The 17564-nt window shown below is 44.0% G+C and overlaps 1 protein-coding gene across 6 annotated transcripts in view; it reads right to left on the bottom strand.

Annotated features, from left to right (window-relative positions):
• LOC121535649 (capping protein, Arp2/3 and myosin-I linker protein 3) overlaps positions 1-17564 on the bottom strand; it is a 47766-nt gene that overhangs the window by 19300 nt on the left and 10902 nt on the right. For all 6 annotated transcript variants that reach the window (XM_041842889.2, XM_041842895.2, XM_041842890.2 and 3 more), the window contains exons 3-20: positions 12958-13008; positions 12729-12788; positions 12361-12482; positions 10728-10822; positions 10344-10414; positions 9693-9766; positions 7566-7641; positions 7328-7416; positions 7026-7120; positions 6513-6599; positions 5359-5468; positions 5190-5267; positions 4514-4590; positions 2846-2950; positions 2356-2425; positions 1578-1659; positions 1378-1474; positions 1239-1293 (exon numbers count right to left, since the gene is read on the bottom strand). In XM_041842889.2, the coding sequence (XP_041698823.2) occupies positions 1239-1293; positions 1378-1474; positions 1578-1659; positions 2356-2425; positions 2846-2950; positions 4514-4590; positions 5190-5267; positions 5359-5468; positions 6513-6599; positions 7026-7120; positions 7328-7416; positions 7566-7641; positions 9693-9766; positions 10344-10414; positions 10728-10822; positions 12361-12482; positions 12729-12788; positions 12958-13008 (1494 nt within the window). The remainder of the gene's footprint in view (positions 1-1238; positions 1294-1377; positions 1475-1577; positions 1660-2355; positions 2426-2845; positions 2951-4513; positions 4591-5189; positions 5268-5358; positions 5469-6512; positions 6600-7025; positions 7121-7327; positions 7417-7565; positions 7642-9692; positions 9767-10343; positions 10415-10727; positions 10823-12360; positions 12483-12728; positions 12789-12957; positions 13009-17564) is intronic.

Below are 17564 nucleotides of genomic sequence, written 5' to 3'. Positions count from 1 at the left end.
GGATTTGACCCCAACCCTGTTAGACATATTATCTGAATTATGTCAAATATGAAGACGTGCAATGGAGTGGCCTTTAGAGGCTTTATAGTTGTAGAAACATCAAGGATGATCAATGGAAACAGGAGGCACCTGAGCTCAATGTCGAGTATCATAGCAAATGGTCTGAATACTTATGTAAATAAGGTATTTATGTTTTTATTTTTAATAAATGTGCCAACATTTCTACAAAGCTTTTTTTGTTCTCTCATTATCGGGTATTGTGTGTAGATTGATGAGGAAAAAATGTATTTAATCAATTTTAGAATAAGGCTCTAACGTAACAAAATAAATGTGGAAAATATAAGGGGTCTGAATACTCTCAGAATGCACTGAACAAAAATATAAATGCAATATGTAAAGTGTTGGTCCCATGTTGGTCCTACTTCTTTTTTTTTTAGGTATCTGTGACCAACAGATGCATATCTGTATTGCCAGGCATGTGAAATCCATAGATTAGACTTAATGAATTAATTTCAATTGACCGATTTCCTTTTATGAACTATAAGTCAGTAAAATCTTTGAAATTGTTGCATGTTGCGTTTATATTTTTGTTCAGTGTATTTATATTCCTGACTCTGACATTGCTCGTCCTGATATTTCTTAATTCCTTTATTTAAATTTTTGGGATGTGTGTGTATTGTTTTGTATTCTTAGGTATTACTGCACTGATGGAGCTAGAAATACAAGCATTTCACTGCACCTGCGATAACATCTGCTAAATATGTGTATGCGACCAATACAAATTAAATTTGATCTAAAAAGGACAGTAAAAAAAAAAAACACTGCCATCTCTGACTGTACAACGCATTTTTTTATATTTGCGGGTTAGGGTCGGGTGCAGGCCTTAGATTTTCACGTATAGTCGGGCGGTTGCGAATAGGTTATTAGCAATTGCGGGTGGGTGAACAAACAGCTGACCAGCACATCGCTAGTGTGTGTGTGTATGTGTTCATGTGTGTTCATGTGTGCGTGTATGTGTGTGTCTTTGAGTGCTGTATGTTTGTGTTACATTTGTGAGTTATCAGCATCAACAGCAGTAAATAATGGCGTTAGTCCATCATCATACTAGGGTATGACAGTGTGGGTGAGAAGGTTAAACATGCGAGTACATAAATATAGCTGTATCGTACGTGTATGGAGTGCGAAGGAGAGTTTGTGTGTCTCAGTGGGTGTGCGTTCAAATGCATTATAAAACTCACACACTCTTCCTCTTGCACTAGCTGAACTAGTTTCTGCAGAATTTCATGTAGTACCCTGCAGACAAAGAATTGGCAGTGTTAGACAAAATCTTCCCAGTGCGTGTTTGAGTGCCTGTGGCGGATGGATTACTGTCCCTACCTGCCCTTGATGTTGAAGTTCTTGCCCAACAGCAGGTGTTTGAGGGAGGGGTGTCTGGAGAAGGCTGGGATGACCCCCAGCAGGTCACTATCCAACCCTGAGATCCAAGACAAAAACACAGAATAATCTATATGAACTGCCATATGTTAGCCCTGAAAAGGCCCATAAGACTGTTGCATGCATAAGGGTCACTCTCTCACCGTTGTCTGATATGTCGAGAGTTCCGATGCAGGCCACTCTAGGAAACAGCTCCTGGAGCACCCCGGCACCTGCAGACCTCAGCTGAGAGAGAGAGAAAATGAGAGAGCGAGAGAAAAGGAGAGAGAGAAAAGGAGAGAGAGAAAAAAGGAGAGAGAAAAGGAGAGAGAGAGAGAGAAAACAGGAGAGAGAGAAAAAGGAGAGCGCGAGAGCGGGGGGAAAGGAGAGAGAAAAGGAGAGAGAAAAGGGGAGAGAGAGCAAGAGCGCGAGAGAAAGAAAAGGAGAGAAAAAAATGAGAAAATGAGAGAGCGAGAGAGAGCGCGAAAGAAAAGGAGAGCGAGAGAAAAAAGGAGAGGAGAGAGAAAAGGAGAGCGAGAGAGAGGAAATGAGAGAGAGAGAGGAAAGGAGAGAGAGAGAAAGGGGGGGAAATGAGAGAGAGAGAGAAAGGGGGGAAGGAGAGAGAGAAAGGGGGGAAGGAGAGAGAGAGAGAGAGAGAGGGGGGAAGAGAGAGAGAGGAGAGAGAGAAAATAGAGAGAGAGAGAGAGAGAAAAGGAGAGAGAGAGAAAAGGAGAGAGAGAGAAGAAAGGAGAGAGAGAGAGAGAGAGAGAGAGAGAGAGAGAGAGAGAGAGAGAGAGAGAGAGAGAGAGAGAGAGAGAGAGAGAGAGAGAGAGAGAGAGAGAGAGAGAGAGAGAGAGAGGAAAGGAGAGAGAAGACTAAATCAATCAAACAGAGAGGCAAGAAGGCAAGGTAATTTCACACTGTAGCAGATGGGCACTTCACCTCACAGCCGCTGATGTCCAAGTGTAAATCAGTGATGTGAGGATTGGAAGACAGGCCCAGGAAGAGAGCTCTGAAAAATGGAAGGAGGGAGAGAGAAGCGATCAAGAAAGGTCAATGCATAGCAAACTAATTTCATATATTTATTTCTTAATTACTGTGACTGATTTTCAATAGATTTTCCTAAAATGAAACCATGTGGCTTTTCTATTCACACACTGAGTGGTTCTGCAGCTGTCTGAAAGGATTTTGGAGATAAGGAGCTTAGAGATTACTAAAACTACTTCGCCAAGGACCAGTAAGTGCTTAAAGTGAAATGCACGGGCCTGGTAAAAAAATTTATAAAAATCTAAACTGGATAGGAAGTTTAGATTTACCAACAAACATGTTAAAGAATTCATGTAGGGTAGGTAAATAAATTATAGACTGAGGTAGCTGGTCCTGAGTGAGTCCGTCATTTTGGCAGTTGGCAAGAGCGGAGTCCATATCTCACCTCAGGGTGTCTAGAGGAATCTTCATAGAAGACAGGTTGATGTGTGTGAGACTGAAGGCTGAGCTGAAGAACTGCCTGAAGACAGGAAGAGTCTCCCTCACTTTCCTGAAAGAGAAAGAGACAGGGAGAGAGGTAGAGAGGGGGAGAGAGAGATTAAGAAGTGAGAAGAATAGACATTAAGGCTAGGTCACCATTATTTCACAGTCAACTGCAGTAAACGGCAAGCCTTCAAATAACTACTATGATGTCAGAGAATGTGAACAACACGAAACAGTTTAACTTACAAAAATTGTTTTGTATCAAACCATCTGCTAACAACTAGGCGTGAAATATTTTCCTTGTGGACCCAGACACACACTTCAGCGGCCCAGATGTGGTTGTACACCAGATGAAGAATAAACTAATTCTGAGCATGTCGAGAAAAGTCCTCTGAGCCATTGCAGATAACAGAAGCATCCAGGCATTTAATTGTAATACAGGGGACGGTATGTTCCTAAATTGTAGAACAGCATAACTAACACCCATTTTAGCCTGACCATTCAAATAATTAAACAGAGGGGGGAGCGGAAGTGAAGAGGCAGAAAGAGAAAGAAAGAGCAACAGAGAGAGAAAGTGATAGTGGACAAGGGGTTTATGGGGGCTCATGTCAGAGCATGACATTATGATAACAGGTCTGTGTTTCCAACATGTGCTATCCGACCTATGGGCTCATCAGCATAAATCCTGTCAGACGGGGCTGCAGGCAGGGGACTTCGGCTGGCTTTAGTCACACAGAGATGAGCAACAGATACACACAGCACAGAAGGGCCAGGGTAAACACTGAACACTGTTACAGTCAATGCTCTGGAGGAAAGAGAGAAAGAGAGAGAGCGAGAATAGCGCTGGCTGTTCATATTCATGAGTCTTTCTCTCTTATCAGCTCAAAAAGATTTATGTCCCGTTTCATGTGGCACGATCAGAGCTCAGGCAGAACCACCACGGCTCCAGTGACTGCTGCCACACATACAGCTGATTACCATGACCTAGTGAAGGACAGACACACAGAGAGGGAGGGAGAGCGAGTGAGCGAGAAAACAAGCAAGAGAGAGATACAATAGAGAAAGAGAGGCATGAGAGGATGGAGAGGAGGGTGAGATAGAGATTTATATTAATAGTAGAATGAGAGAGAGAGAAATAGTAGAGAAAAGAGAGCTGGAGCGAGGGAGGTGAGTGGGTGAGCGAGAAAATGCTGGCGCGATAGCCTGGGGATTTGAACAATAATTCCCTTCTAAAATTAGTCTCATTTTTCAGAAACTTTTCCATAATGGAGTAATCTGCGGAGCGGAGATGGGGTTGCTGCTCTGCCAGTCCTGAGGGAGGCCAGATGAGAGATGATCTGCTGCTCCAGCTTGCTCTGATCCACACTAGTTAAACACTGGCCCAGAGACAGAATAGATAGATGAGGGGGCAACTTGTACAGTTGTACTAATTTCTATCTAATTCGGTCTAGGTGGTAGGTACAGGAGTAAATGCCCATCTGTGATAGAATGTCTTGTGCTACATGGATACTTTCCTCAGGGATGATAAGCTGTCATGTAGGCTTACTGGTGGTGGCCCCTCAGGGATAAATAAAGTTAAGTGAATAGAATTGGATTAAGGTCCATTCAAGGGGATAGACAGACACCTCACCTCTGAGAGAAGCAGTTCTTGGAGAGATTCAGGTAAGAGAGATCAGCACAACATCCCCTCAACAGAGCGCCAAATAACTGTTATGGAGAGAAACCAATATATTGTCATTAGTAAATCACATTGTGTTTACACAACAACAAATACATACAAATATCAATCATGTAAATAAGCTTGGCAGTTTCATTATCATTTTGCTAACAGTCAAGACTACAATCTGTTAGCAAAAATGCAAATGTTCTGACAAATCTATTAACAATAAAATAAAATAAAATGTAAATTTAACAAAGTCCACCAGACTCTCGACAGGGGAGATTAGACTGGAGAAAACAAGATATGAAACCAAGTGAGTGAGTTGGGAACGAGTAATGACAGAACAGAAGCTTTCTAATATTCTATACAAAATTCATGCTCAACATTAGAGGCATATTCTTCCTGTTTTTAGGGCAGAATGTTCCTCCCAAAGTTATACAGATGAAATTTCATGCTCATACGTTTGTAGAACCACAGAACTGTTATATAGCCCAATTAGCACATCCACACTTCCACTTCAATTACTACAAAGTCCACTTCATTATGCGTGTTAGTTAGACTATCCTGATCATGGATCAGACAGCGTATGTAAGAGTCTAACTGTATGATCAAAGCATGAAGCACTCAGAATGGAGACACTACTAACCGAGTCCACAGTGCAGTCGGTCCCAGAGAGGTCCAGATGAACCAGGCAATTTGTCTGGGCTAGGAACATGTACATGTTCTGGAGAGTGATAAACAGAGAGACAGTCAAAGTGTGTTTGTGTGTGTTGCATGCGTGTACTGTACATGTGGTGTTTATGTGTGGGTCTCACCGTGGCATCCTCCCCAGACAGAATCCCAGGGTTCTTACTCAGGTCCAGGTGAAGCAGAGAGTTGGTGTAGTCATCACTGGAGCAGAGGGCTTGGGAGAGAGACACCACAGCTGAGAGAGATGGAAGGAGTGAATTAAAAAATAGTCTGTTGACATAGAGAAATACAGTAACTGCAGCAGGGGAGGGAAAGAGTACCAGATCAGCACTATTAACCAGACAACTATCAGAGCCAACCACTAATCACATAAAACTCTCCATCTGAAACCAAAACACAAATATGCCTATCGGCCCATTACATTAGAGCAGCCCATTAAAATCTATTTTTAAATCTCTTCCCTGCAGAAAATACAGTTTCTTCTTAAGAGAAACAAAATAGTAACAAGAGCAGGTTTAGTAAGAAAGTGAACTCAATAAATCCTAATTAATAACGTTTGGCGAAGATGACAGCAGACTTGCAGTACAAGACTTTGTACTTTCATGTTGGCTTTGAAGCCTGGAACGAAAGGCTACAGTTAGAGCAATGGAGCAAAGACTGTTAGTAACTCAGCCCTGTGCTATACCAAACTGTTAGTAACTTAGCCCTGTGCTATAACAAACTGTTAGGAACCAACATACAGTGGCAGAACTAACTCTGCTCTACCAAACTACTACCACCACATAGTAGATTATGTTCATCCCTAATTCACCCAGATTAAAGAGGAAATTAGCACACAGCAGACAGGCATGTGGCACACTGAGGAGGCAATCCTCTACCCATCAATGTGCTACCTCATGTTCACATTTTATGACTGTCTTTTTGATGAGTCTTCTGTAAATCTATCTAGTTTCAACGTTTATTTGTCACGTGCACGGTGTAAAACAGTACAGTGAAATGTTTACTTGCAAGCTCTTTCCCAACAATGCAGTATTCACTATCAAGGTGAGAGGAAATATATATAAATAGATTTGGATCATAAATGTTCTCTTCATAAACATAAGAGAACATAAACCATAGGACCCTGTATGGCTCATGAATCCCATGAGTAGGGCCCAGAGTCTTATTTTCTCTCCTGAAAACCCCAGGCCCTATATGAGGTCATGAGGTTTCGAGAGCAGTGGAGCGGTGACCACCACACGGGGGCACTGTGGCCCAGGGGACAGAGGGAGGAACACACCCTTAGAGGAGAGGGACGTCTTGGAGAGGTTGAGCAGACGAAGACCTTTGTTGAGGCGACACACCAGCTGGATGAGGTTGGACACTCCTGGAGAGAAACACATATGGGAGTAAGTGTCAGAGTGAAAGAAACACACACACACACACGGACATGCACAGATCAGAGAAAACACACACCCTTGACAACACCATATACATGGTCAGCAAAATCAACACATACACATATGTGCATAATCTACACAGACAAAAAACTAATGTAGTACATGGTGTCTACAGGCACACAGACAGTGATGTGAGTGGGAGTGACATGTGTCAGAAAGGCACATTCTGATGTACTAATGAGAGTTCTTGGCACGCAGATGACCCTGACTCACAATGGAGGACACACACACACACACACAATCTGCAGAGTAAACAGCAAACACTGAGAGATGCACCCAGACTGGCATTCACACACATTACGTATTCTGAAAAAGAGTGAGTGAGTGACAGAGTGCCTCTGAGGCTCCAGTACCTTGGTTGTCCAGGGGGTTGTGGGCCAGGTTGAGCGAGTGGATCACAGAGGCAGGGTTTTCAGACAGAGCTGTCGCCATTTTCTGAGGGAAATCTCTAAAATAGTAAATATAGAGAGAAGATGGATTAAATATTGTTTTGATGCTTCCTGTGATGCATTCTACATCAGAGTATATCTGAGTCATGGTAGAGAAAACATCTATACTCAGGAGTGAAGTCGGAATGGCAAGAGAAGAATAAGACTGATAAAAGAGGAGATGAAAGGGAGAGAAATGACAGATCAGGAGGATGGGTGAGACTCACGATTTGAGGCCAGCGTTCTCCAGAGTGAGTTCTTCCAGACTGCTGGACTTACTGATGGTGTGAAGGACCTGCTCCACCACCTCTGACCCCTGGGGAGACACAGAGAGAGACTGTTACATGAACAGGACCAGCTCCTGTTCTAACCAACTAGGAAATAATTAAACCCTGGTAGCCTTGTCTAAACGCAGACAGACAACTAGATAACACATGCAATCAGTAATGTAAAGTGAATAGTTACAATGCGCATGTCTTTGCAGTAGAGCTTGGTGAACCAAGTGTTGTACGCCATGGAAGCCACAATCACCGCCAGGTCCCTGAAATAGACACACACACACAATTTCAGCTTAGATTTAAAAACAATAGAGCCGTATCAACTCAAAATACTAATTAAAAACTTAATAATACATTCCTACAGCCAAACAAAATGTTTTTCTCCAGCAAAACAACTTCAGAGAGAGCCGTAGGGATGGATTGAGAAATTATGTATGATTCTGCAGCACACTCTCCCTGTTGGGGGGAGGGAAAGAGTGAGAGAGAGCGAGAGTGATAACGAGAGAGCCCGAGGAAGGAGAGAGGGCAGAGAGGAGGATCGATGGGCTGACTGAGGGAGGCCAGGTCAGTGGATTACTACAGTGTGAGGATCCACAGAGCCATGTTTTGATCCTGGCCAATGGCCTAAAACTGTTTTATCCTGCCCAACACACCATGTGTCCAGTAGGAGGGAGAGACAGAGGGACGGAGGGAGAGAGACAGCGGGACGGAGGGAGAGAGACAGGGGGGCGGAGGGAGAGAGACAGGGGGGCGGAGGGAGAGAGACAGGGGGGCGGAGGGAGAGAGACAGGGGGGCGGAGGGAGAGAGACAGGGGGGCGGAGGGAGAGAGACAGGGGGGCGGAGGGAGAGAGACAGGGGGGCGGAGGGAGAGAGACAGGGGGCGGAGGGAGAGAGACAGGGGGGCGGAGGGAGAGAGACAGGGGGGCGGAGGGAGAGAGACAGGGGGGCGGAGGGAGAGAGACAGGGGGGCGGAGGGAGAGAGACAGGGGGACGGAGGGAGAGAGACAGGGGGACGGAGGGAGAGAGACAGGGGGACGGAGGGAGAGAGACAGGGGGCGGAGGGGAGAGAGACAGGGGGCGGAGGGAGAGAGACAGGGGGGCGGAGGGAGAGAGACAGGGGGGCGGAGGGAGAGAGACAGGGGGACGGAGGGAGAGAGACAGGGGGACGGAGGGAGAGAGACAGGGGGACGGAAAGAGAGAGACAGAGGGAAAGAGGCAGAGAGCGAGAGAGAAAGAGGCAGAGAGAGGAAGCAACGAACAGAGAGACCAATAGAGAGAAAGTGCAACAGATTAAGAGAGATCAAGCTCTTAAAGGGGAATGTCCTCCATTACATTAGGGCCCAGTCCAGTGTATGGCTGAGGGCTGTGTTCTCATTTCACATGCCATCATGGAGAGGACTTCACTCTGGCTGGCCAAAGGGTGTGTGTGGTGTGCGTGTGTGTACATTCCACAACCTCTGCCAGTGTTCCCCACCAGCCAACAGCAGCCCCCTCATACACTGGATTACTGTCACGATTTCCCTGAATCAACAATTCCATTAAAAGGTTGAGCTTCTCTTCTAGCCCATGTGTAGAAGAGAACTGTCTACGAGCGCTATCGGTCCCCTTGGGGCCTGTAGAGCACTAGAGCATGACAGAGTGCCAGCTATACTCCAGAGACACACACACACACACACACAGGAACCAGGTTTAGCTCGCTGTGGGAGTGAAGTGTGAACCTGCTGGGTTATTCCTGCAGGTAGAGAAAGGTGTCCACAGGAATAATTAAATTAAATGAAATAGAAGAGCACAGCAGTCGGCAGAAAAAGCATGCTGTCAGAGGCTGTAACTGTAGAAGGCAGAAATCAGAAGGGATTGGGGGAATGTGAAATGACGACCCAGAGTGACGCACCACAAATGCCTCCTGGTAGGGAGACAGGGGAGTCGGACAGTCAGAGGGCCAGCCTACAGCACGTGCTGGAACTAGAGCACCTCACACGGGTGAAGTACCATGAAAACCTTTACACTGTATCCCTGACAGTCACTTCATAGGACTACAGTCAACCCGCTGTCCAGGTGGCTGAAGTCCAGCAGGTTAGGGTCAGAACAGAACAGGTGATTTATCTGCTGTCCAGGGTTAGGGTTACAGAACAGATGGTGTACCTGCTGTCCAGGGTTAGGGTTACAGAACAGAACAGATGGTGTACCTGCTGTCCAGGGTTAGGGTTACAGAACATAACAGATGGTGTACCTGCTGTCCAGGGTTATGGTTACAGAACAGAACAGGTGGTGTACATGCTGTCCAGGGTTAGGGTTACAGAACAGATGGTGTACCTGCTGTCCAGGTGGCTGAAGTCCAGCAGGTTGAACTCCCTGTTGTCCTGAGAGTGATAGATAGTGTCCACATCCTGAGAGAGAGTCAGGTTACAAATATGATGATACCAGCAACAGCATAATATAACTCAATTCATTGAGTACTACATCAGGTGTATGTATTGTGATGTGGTACAATTTAATTTTTTATTGTTGTAGTTTTTAGCCCCTTTTTCTCCACAATTTTGTGATTCCGATCTTGTCTCATCGCTGAAACTCCCCAACAAGCTCGGGAGAGGCGAAGGTCGAGTCATGCGTCCTCTGAAACATGACCCAATAAGCCGCGCTTCTTAACACCCACTCGCTTAAACCGGAAGCCAGCTGCACCAATGTGTTGGAGGAAACACAGTTCAACTGACGACCGAAGTCAGCCTGCAGATGCCCATCCCGCCGCAAGTCACTAGAGCGCGATTAGCCAAGTAAAGCCCCCCCCGGCCAAACCCTCCCCTAACCCAGATGACGCTGGGACAATTGTGCGCCGCCCTATGGGACTCTCGGTCACAGCCGGTTGTGACACAGCCTGGGATCGAACCCCAGGCTGTAGTGATGCCGCAACACTGCTATGCAGCGCTTTAGGAGCCACTCGGGAGGCCCACAGAGTGGTATTCTTACCCACTGCACTTCCTCCTTACAGCCGATGCCATTATAGTCACACAGAGCTGCGTATGTCTCAGAGAAACCACCTGAGAGAGGGATAGTGAAGAGAGGAAAAGGAGAAAAGGGTCAGAGATGAAAGAGAAACAGAGCAAGGGGGGGGGGGGTAAATATAGAGGTGAGATAAAAGACAACAGCATGAAAGAACTTAAATTAAAAGAGATTAAAATGATAACTGATCAGATACAGTCATAGATTCATTACTTTTAAAGATAATAATTTTATGCTCCAGGTGAATTTAAATGTGTCACTGACTAAACAGAGTTTTATCTAGAAGATTGAGTGACTGATTGACTAACAGAGTGACTACTGACTGACTAACTGACTGAGTAGGCAGCTCACCACAGGTTCTCTGAGTCTCTACAGATGATTCAGAGTTTGGTGAAAACGTTTGGACTCCATCAGAGACGTCCCCCTCTGCCCGACAGATGGCCGGACTGAGAGAGAGAGAAATAAAGATATTAACAACTCAGTCAGTGAAAATATGGATATAGTACTTATTATGCATGTTTGTGGCGTGACTGTACTACTACATTAAATACACAGTGTCCTTAATCAAGTTGTATAGTAGATCCAACCCTACTACCCTACTGTGTGGCGTAATCTCTGACCCTGATCATCCTTAGCTCAATAACCATAACTAACCTTTAATCCATTACTTTAACCTAGTCTAGCTCCTTTAACTTCAGTCTCTCTGGATCCTGTTGAATTATCTGATCTGCTGGAAAACAGTCCTTTTGGAAGATGATATACCTGTAGCTCAGTTGGTAGAGCATGGCGCTTGCAACGCCAGGGTTGTGGGTTCGATTCCCACGGGGGGCCAGTATGAAAAATGTATGCACTCACTAACTGTAAGTCGCTCTGGATAAGAGCATCTGCTAAATGACTAAAATGTAATGTACTTTGGATGAGCCTCTCAGAGGTCAATACCAAGAACACATTTTTTTGTGACTAACTGTTGTTGTTTTCTTTGTGGTTTTTTTCCTCAGGGGTTCAGATCACAGACCAGCAATAATATTCAAAAAGTACATACATAAAGAAACGAAAAACTGTAGAAAAAATAAAATAAGCATTATTTGTCCTGTCTGTCCCATCTCCCCTCGCCCTTTCTCATTCCTATTCCCCCCTCCTCCCTCGGGCTCATGTTGTGGACATATCTATGTATAAAACAAAACATCATGGGTAACTCATCTTATGTTTGTAAAATTGTTTGTGGGACCAAGGCTCACATCAATAGAATCAGCCTGCATACATCGATATTCGATACAGATATTCAAAATATAATTTATAAATTCAAACAGGATTACATTACATTAACTCATAATAAACGTTTGACCTTTTCGACTGCTTTATTGAACATATCTAATGTTTCCTTGGCGCTGTTCACACGAGCTATGGGCTTTAGTGAAAGAATGTCAAGGAAGTTTTGTAGCCATTGAGTTATGCTGAGCTTATGTGGAGGCTTCCATCTGGTCACTAACATAATTTTTGCCGCAGAGAGTCAGTGAAGAGTCATCGTTCAACAATAATATAAAATGGGTAGATGGGGCATGGCAGCACAGACAATTTGCGAAAGGAGCAAGTTTAAATTGGCAGCGTTTCCGCGGAGTCAAATAAAATCGCTGAATTCATTTGTAGTGTATTAGTTGATGATTATAACATTTCGGAGGACATTGGGACATTGTTCCAGACTCTTTTCCATTCTGTATTTTGTTTGTAGTCTTTAACATCTGTATTCCATACCGTAGCTATTCCCATTGGTTTACGGAGGACTTCTACAGACTGAACACAGGAAATCCTGATGATATTAAGCTGCAGCCATGCTCTCTTCTTCCAGACAACATAGCAAAGTTGGTAGCAGTAGGGGATAGTAAGTTATAAGTAGGACCTAGAGTTTCTTCTTTTCAGGTCGCATGGTCTAGAAAAACTCTTGGCCCTTGCTATGAGTAATATGAATAAAACAAGGGAGACTTACGCATACATTGAGTTGTTGAATATTCTTGAGAGGGCATAGTTGACATGGTTCATCATTTGATCAAGGTGGTCTTGTGACTGCAGTCTCAAGGAGTGGGTCGACTTGTCTGTGTCTATTACAACCTGAAAGGGAGGGTTGACATCATTGAGATGAGACTTCAGAGATCAGACACTCAAGCAGAGTAAAGGAAATGATCATTTCAGAAGTTGGTTGTCAGTTGACAAAAATCAGCATAGCTGAAACTGATTTATCCTGATTAACAAACATTCTTGGGAATATAAATGTGACTGATTCCCTTGAAGAATTTTTAAACAAATATTTATGGGAAAAGTGAAATGTTTGGTTGAGGGAATACAATAGTTTCTCACCTGATGCTCTGGATAAGTGTTCATTGCCCGAATCTCCAGGAAGTTGAAAGTAACCTCCATCTGAAATCCGATTGATAGTTATTATGGTGATCATGACCAAGTCTTCTCTTTACTGACAAATTATGATAATCTTCCTCACAAGCATCATCATTCTCATCATCATCATCATCATCCTCATTATAATCAATTACAACACTATTAGTCTATTAAAAGTCAAATGGTGAAATACCTTGGAGGGGACTTTGACAGCAAATAGATAGAGTCGCCATGTTGCCAGAACCTGGAAGGAAAATAAGATTTATTTTGCTGTCAGCCAGAAAGAAATACAAAATAATAATCACAACAAATAAAGCACAAACACCAATACAGAGGACCAATCATCATTTGATCATTCAAACATCACATTACTCTGTCATGTCTAGACGTTACTTCCTAGCATTTATTTTTAAGACATTGTGATGGTGACATTTCATTACTTAAGGTAGCTATTTTCAAATGGATTTTACTGTCAATGTGTCATAGCTTAAATTGATTTAGGAGTAGGGAGTTGAGGAGACATAGGGGGAAACAGGAGAAAAAGGTGAAAGAATCCAGTTTATCCAGAGCAGGAGATTATCATTTAGTGGTTGGCGGGAGTGAAAGACTGCATATATTCAAAGTCCCGTCTGCAGAAGTAATTAATCTCATTCATAATTCAAACTACTAATTAGCATACTCCATCCATGCCTTTATTACACACACCCTGCATCCCTCCCTCCATCCCTAAGTCTATACTTCTTTGCCCACTCCTTCCCAAGTCTTAACCCAATTCCAGTCGGTTCTCCTTTTCTTTAACACCTCTCCTCTCTCGCCCCCTCTCATCCCTCCATTTATTTCTCCATGGAAATATGTTCAGTATTCCATCAGACTATCTTCTTAATCTTCCCATCTCACCATCCACCTTTCTGTGCATTGTGCCCTCCCTCCCTCCCTCCCTGGCCCCTCCCTCCCTCCCTGGCCCCTCCGACCCCCGCTCTCTCCCCTTTCTTATTCGCTTGGAGTTCTCCATTCTTTTTCTGCTCTGTCGCTTTCAATTCCTCAAGGCCTCTCTGTGCTGAATCGTTAATGGCACCCCACCGCGTGGCGTAAAGTGAGAAAGAGATGGTGGCACCAGATTTCCCATTAATAAAGTCCTCAGATTGAACATCTCTTCACCCTATTCTTAGCTAAATTAGCACGTTGGCGGTGGATCAAGCTGTATCTGATGAGACGGCCAGGCAGCCAGGAAGCAGACGCTGAGGTCTGTCAGAGGAGAGACAGGCAGCCTCACCAAACCCCCTTTGAAACGAGGCCTTCTGAGAGCCCCTATTACAGAGATTGTTACTCAAGTCAGAATGCCCTGACAAGTTGGAAAACTCTGTTATATAAACCTGATCAGAGAACAGCGGAGGAGGAGAGAATACTGTGATGATGGCTGAACTGCTCAGCAGGAGAGGGACCGAGGGAGAAAAAGAGAGAGATGCAGATCTCTCATCAAAGCCTTTGTCAGACACAAAATATCAGCGCGTAAACACAGGCATCAATAATGTAGGCCTTATGGTGGGCTTTGATTTTAATGACTGGGAGATTTAACACAGCCTTACATGGGGTTTCGCCTCCTCACATATTCAACATCTATTGAGATATCATTATTAAATCAAATCAATGGATTGGTTTTGGTGTGTTAGAAAATATGTCAATCAAGATCAGGGTAAACATTTTGGATATTAGATTCAATGTTCCCTCTAAGCTGCACACTTCCTCCAGTACTGCAGTGCAGAAGAAATGCCATTCCACGCAGAGACTCAAGAGATTGAACTTCACTGAGTTCGACCCATTAGTTTGCTCTATATAGATCAACGTTTTTTCTGTGATAGAGTCAACATTATACCAGCCTCTTTTCAATGCAACAAACCAAAACAAATCTAAATTTGCAAGATTGAGTTGTAGGCAGAGCCAGAGCGCAACGGAGTAGAATTCTATTGGCTCTGGTTGCCCACTAGGGGTCTTTTAATCACACGCAAGTGAATGCGCTTTTCAGATCAGTTCAGATCAGAGCGCAGAGCCGCGCGTGTGCACATTTGTTGATATTCTTTGCTATTTAGCGAGTTATTAGCCCAGTTATAGATAAGTATAGTAATGGGGAGTTACTGCTTCCTACAAGAGCACAAAACATGTAGGCTACATTTCAAGCTGTCTTTGAAAAGCCAGTCAGGTAAAAAGCTTGTGTCTTAATTAAAGGGGCAGTGTTGTATTTTGAGACAGGCTTGAATATGCAAATAAGCCAATAGGCAGAGGGGTAGCCTACATTGTCTAATTCTCTGTATGGTAATAATAATGTATTTTATTAAATGGTTTCTTGCATCATACAACACAATTTACATTAACCTATTTGGCCCATGGTGTTACAGACCAAGTAAAAAAATAATGAATTAATGTCAAGCCCTTCATAATGTAAAAGAGTTTTTAAAAGTCTCATGCAATGTAGGCCTGCATTGAACACCACATACAGGCTACTGTAGACTATATCATATCAAAAGCTATTTCAATGTGAAAATGTTATGGGATTTACTCCATTGGTTTTGTTGGTAGGCCTACATTATGCTCAAATAGCCACAATAATTGGCTATTGTCTAAAACTGTAAGGGTAGTACCTCAGTGTTCACTGTAAACACGCGCCGGAAGTTGCACAAAATTCTCACAATGTTCAAGTTTCCGCTCACAAGACCTAAAAATGTGCTCAGTGCCCCACAAAATTTGAGGGAACATTGATTAGAATTGAATATGAGCATTAAAAAAATAATGTAAAAATAAATCCTCAAAATATTAAATAGTAGGCCAACTGTTGTAACCTATCCACTGAGGCTTGGGATGGAATAGTCACTTCTGATTCTGTGACCCAAGTGTGTGGAATTTGCACTTGATTTAGGATCCCCACACCATACGCCGAATGAACAACTCATTTGTTTCGTACTTTCAAGGTATGCCGAATTGAAAATCTAGGTTAGCGGACCTAATCAGAGACAGCGGTCAGAGCAGGTTAAGACTTTAGGAAACTGTCCAATCACAACCTTGAAGAGGGGGAAAATATAACTTTGTCCCACTGCCTGTGAAATCTCATCAGACCCCTCAGACATATAGAGGACTCTCCTAGCTGCTCGGAGATGACCAATCAGAATCCTAATAGCCGAGAGGAGAGGATGCTGTTTGCACCCCTTACCAGGTCCAGCAATCACCCATAACCCACCTCACCATTGCAGGCCAGAACATCCCTTTCTCATCCTCAGACTCTAATCTGGGTGTTAAGCTGAACTCCTCTCTGACCTTTGTTGATCACATCAAACATCTGTGCAAAGCATCATCCTTTCACCTTAAAAGGAAAATTCCACCCAAAAACTATTTTGGCATTTGTTTCATTAGTCCATTGTTGATATAGTCTCAAAATATGTTTTGTATGCCTTTGTCTCCTCTAGGCTGGACTACTGCAATGCACTCTTCATCAGGATCCCTGGCAGGATCCAGTAAAGATCCAGTACATTCAGAACGGCGCTGCCAGGATCCTGATTACATTTGTTCATTTTAGTCATTTAGCAAACACTCTTATCCAGAGCAAGTTAGAGGAACAATCTTGGTTAAGTGCCTTGCTCAAGGGCACAGCGACAGATTTTTCACCAAGTCGGCTTGAACCAACAACCTTTCGGTTACTAGGTAGGCTACCTAGCTTAGTGGTTAAGAGTGTTGTGCCAGTAACCGAAAGGTCGCTTTTTCTAATCCCCGAGCCAACTAGGTGAAAAATCTGTCTGTGCCCTTGAGCAAGGCACTTAACCCTAATTGCTCCTTTAAGTCGCTCTGGATAAGAACGTCTGCTAAAAATGACTAAAATGTAAAAAAAATAAAAAAAATACCAACAAATCACCCCCATCTTGCAATCTCTGCACTGGCTCCCAGTCTCAGAATCGAGTTCAAAACCCTCCTGCTGACATTCCAGTGCATCCATTTCAGTGCACCCATTCCCCACCCGCAACCTCAGATTGAGCGATAGCCTGCTCCTCCACGCCCCCAGGACCATGCTTTGAAAAAATTAATAAAATAAACACCCACCACTTCTGGAATGCACTCCCTGACCACCTGAATGCACCACAGACCCTAGGATCCTTTAGAAATTGCCTAAAAACCCTCCTCTTTAGGGCTCCCGAGTGGCACAGCGGTCTAAGGCACTGCATCTCAGTGCTTGAGGCGTCACTACAGACCCCCTGGTTCGATTCCAGGCTGTATCACAACCGGCCGTGATTGGGAGTCCCATAGGGCGGTGCACAATTGGCCCAGCGTCGTCCGGGTTTGGCCGGTGTAGGCCGTCATTGTAAATAAGAATTTGTTCTTAATCAATTAACTTCTGGGCCACATCCTGACTGATGGCAGCCCATTCTTGCATAATCAATGCTTGGAGTTTGTCAGAATTTGTGGGTTTTTGTTTGTCCACCCGCCTCTTGAGGATCGACCACAAGTTCTCAAATGGGATTAAGGTCTGGGGAGTTTCCTGGCCATGGACCCAAAATGTCCATGTTTTGTTCCCCAAGCCACTTAGTTATCACTTTTGCCTTATGGCAAGGTGCTCCATCATGCTGGAAAAGGCATTGGTCGTCACCAAACTGTTGTTGGATGGTTGGGAGAAGTTGCTCTCGGAGGATGTGTTGGTACCATTCTTTATTCATGGCTATGTTCTTAGGCAAAATTGTGAGTGAGCCCACTCTCTTGGCTGAGAAGCAACCCCACACATGAATGGTCTCAGGATGCTTTACTGTTGGCATGACACAGGAC

This window comes from Coregonus clupeaformis, chromosome 21 (genome assembly GCF_020615455.1).
Source record: "Coregonus clupeaformis isolate EN_2021a chromosome 21, ASM2061545v1, whole genome shotgun sequence".
NCBI classification, from domain to species: domain Eukaryota; kingdom Metazoa; phylum Chordata; class Actinopteri; order Salmoniformes; family Salmonidae; genus Coregonus; species Coregonus clupeaformis.
The sequence above is the reverse complement of the archived record's forward strand: the minus strand, read 5'-3'. Positions and strand labels throughout refer to the sequence as shown.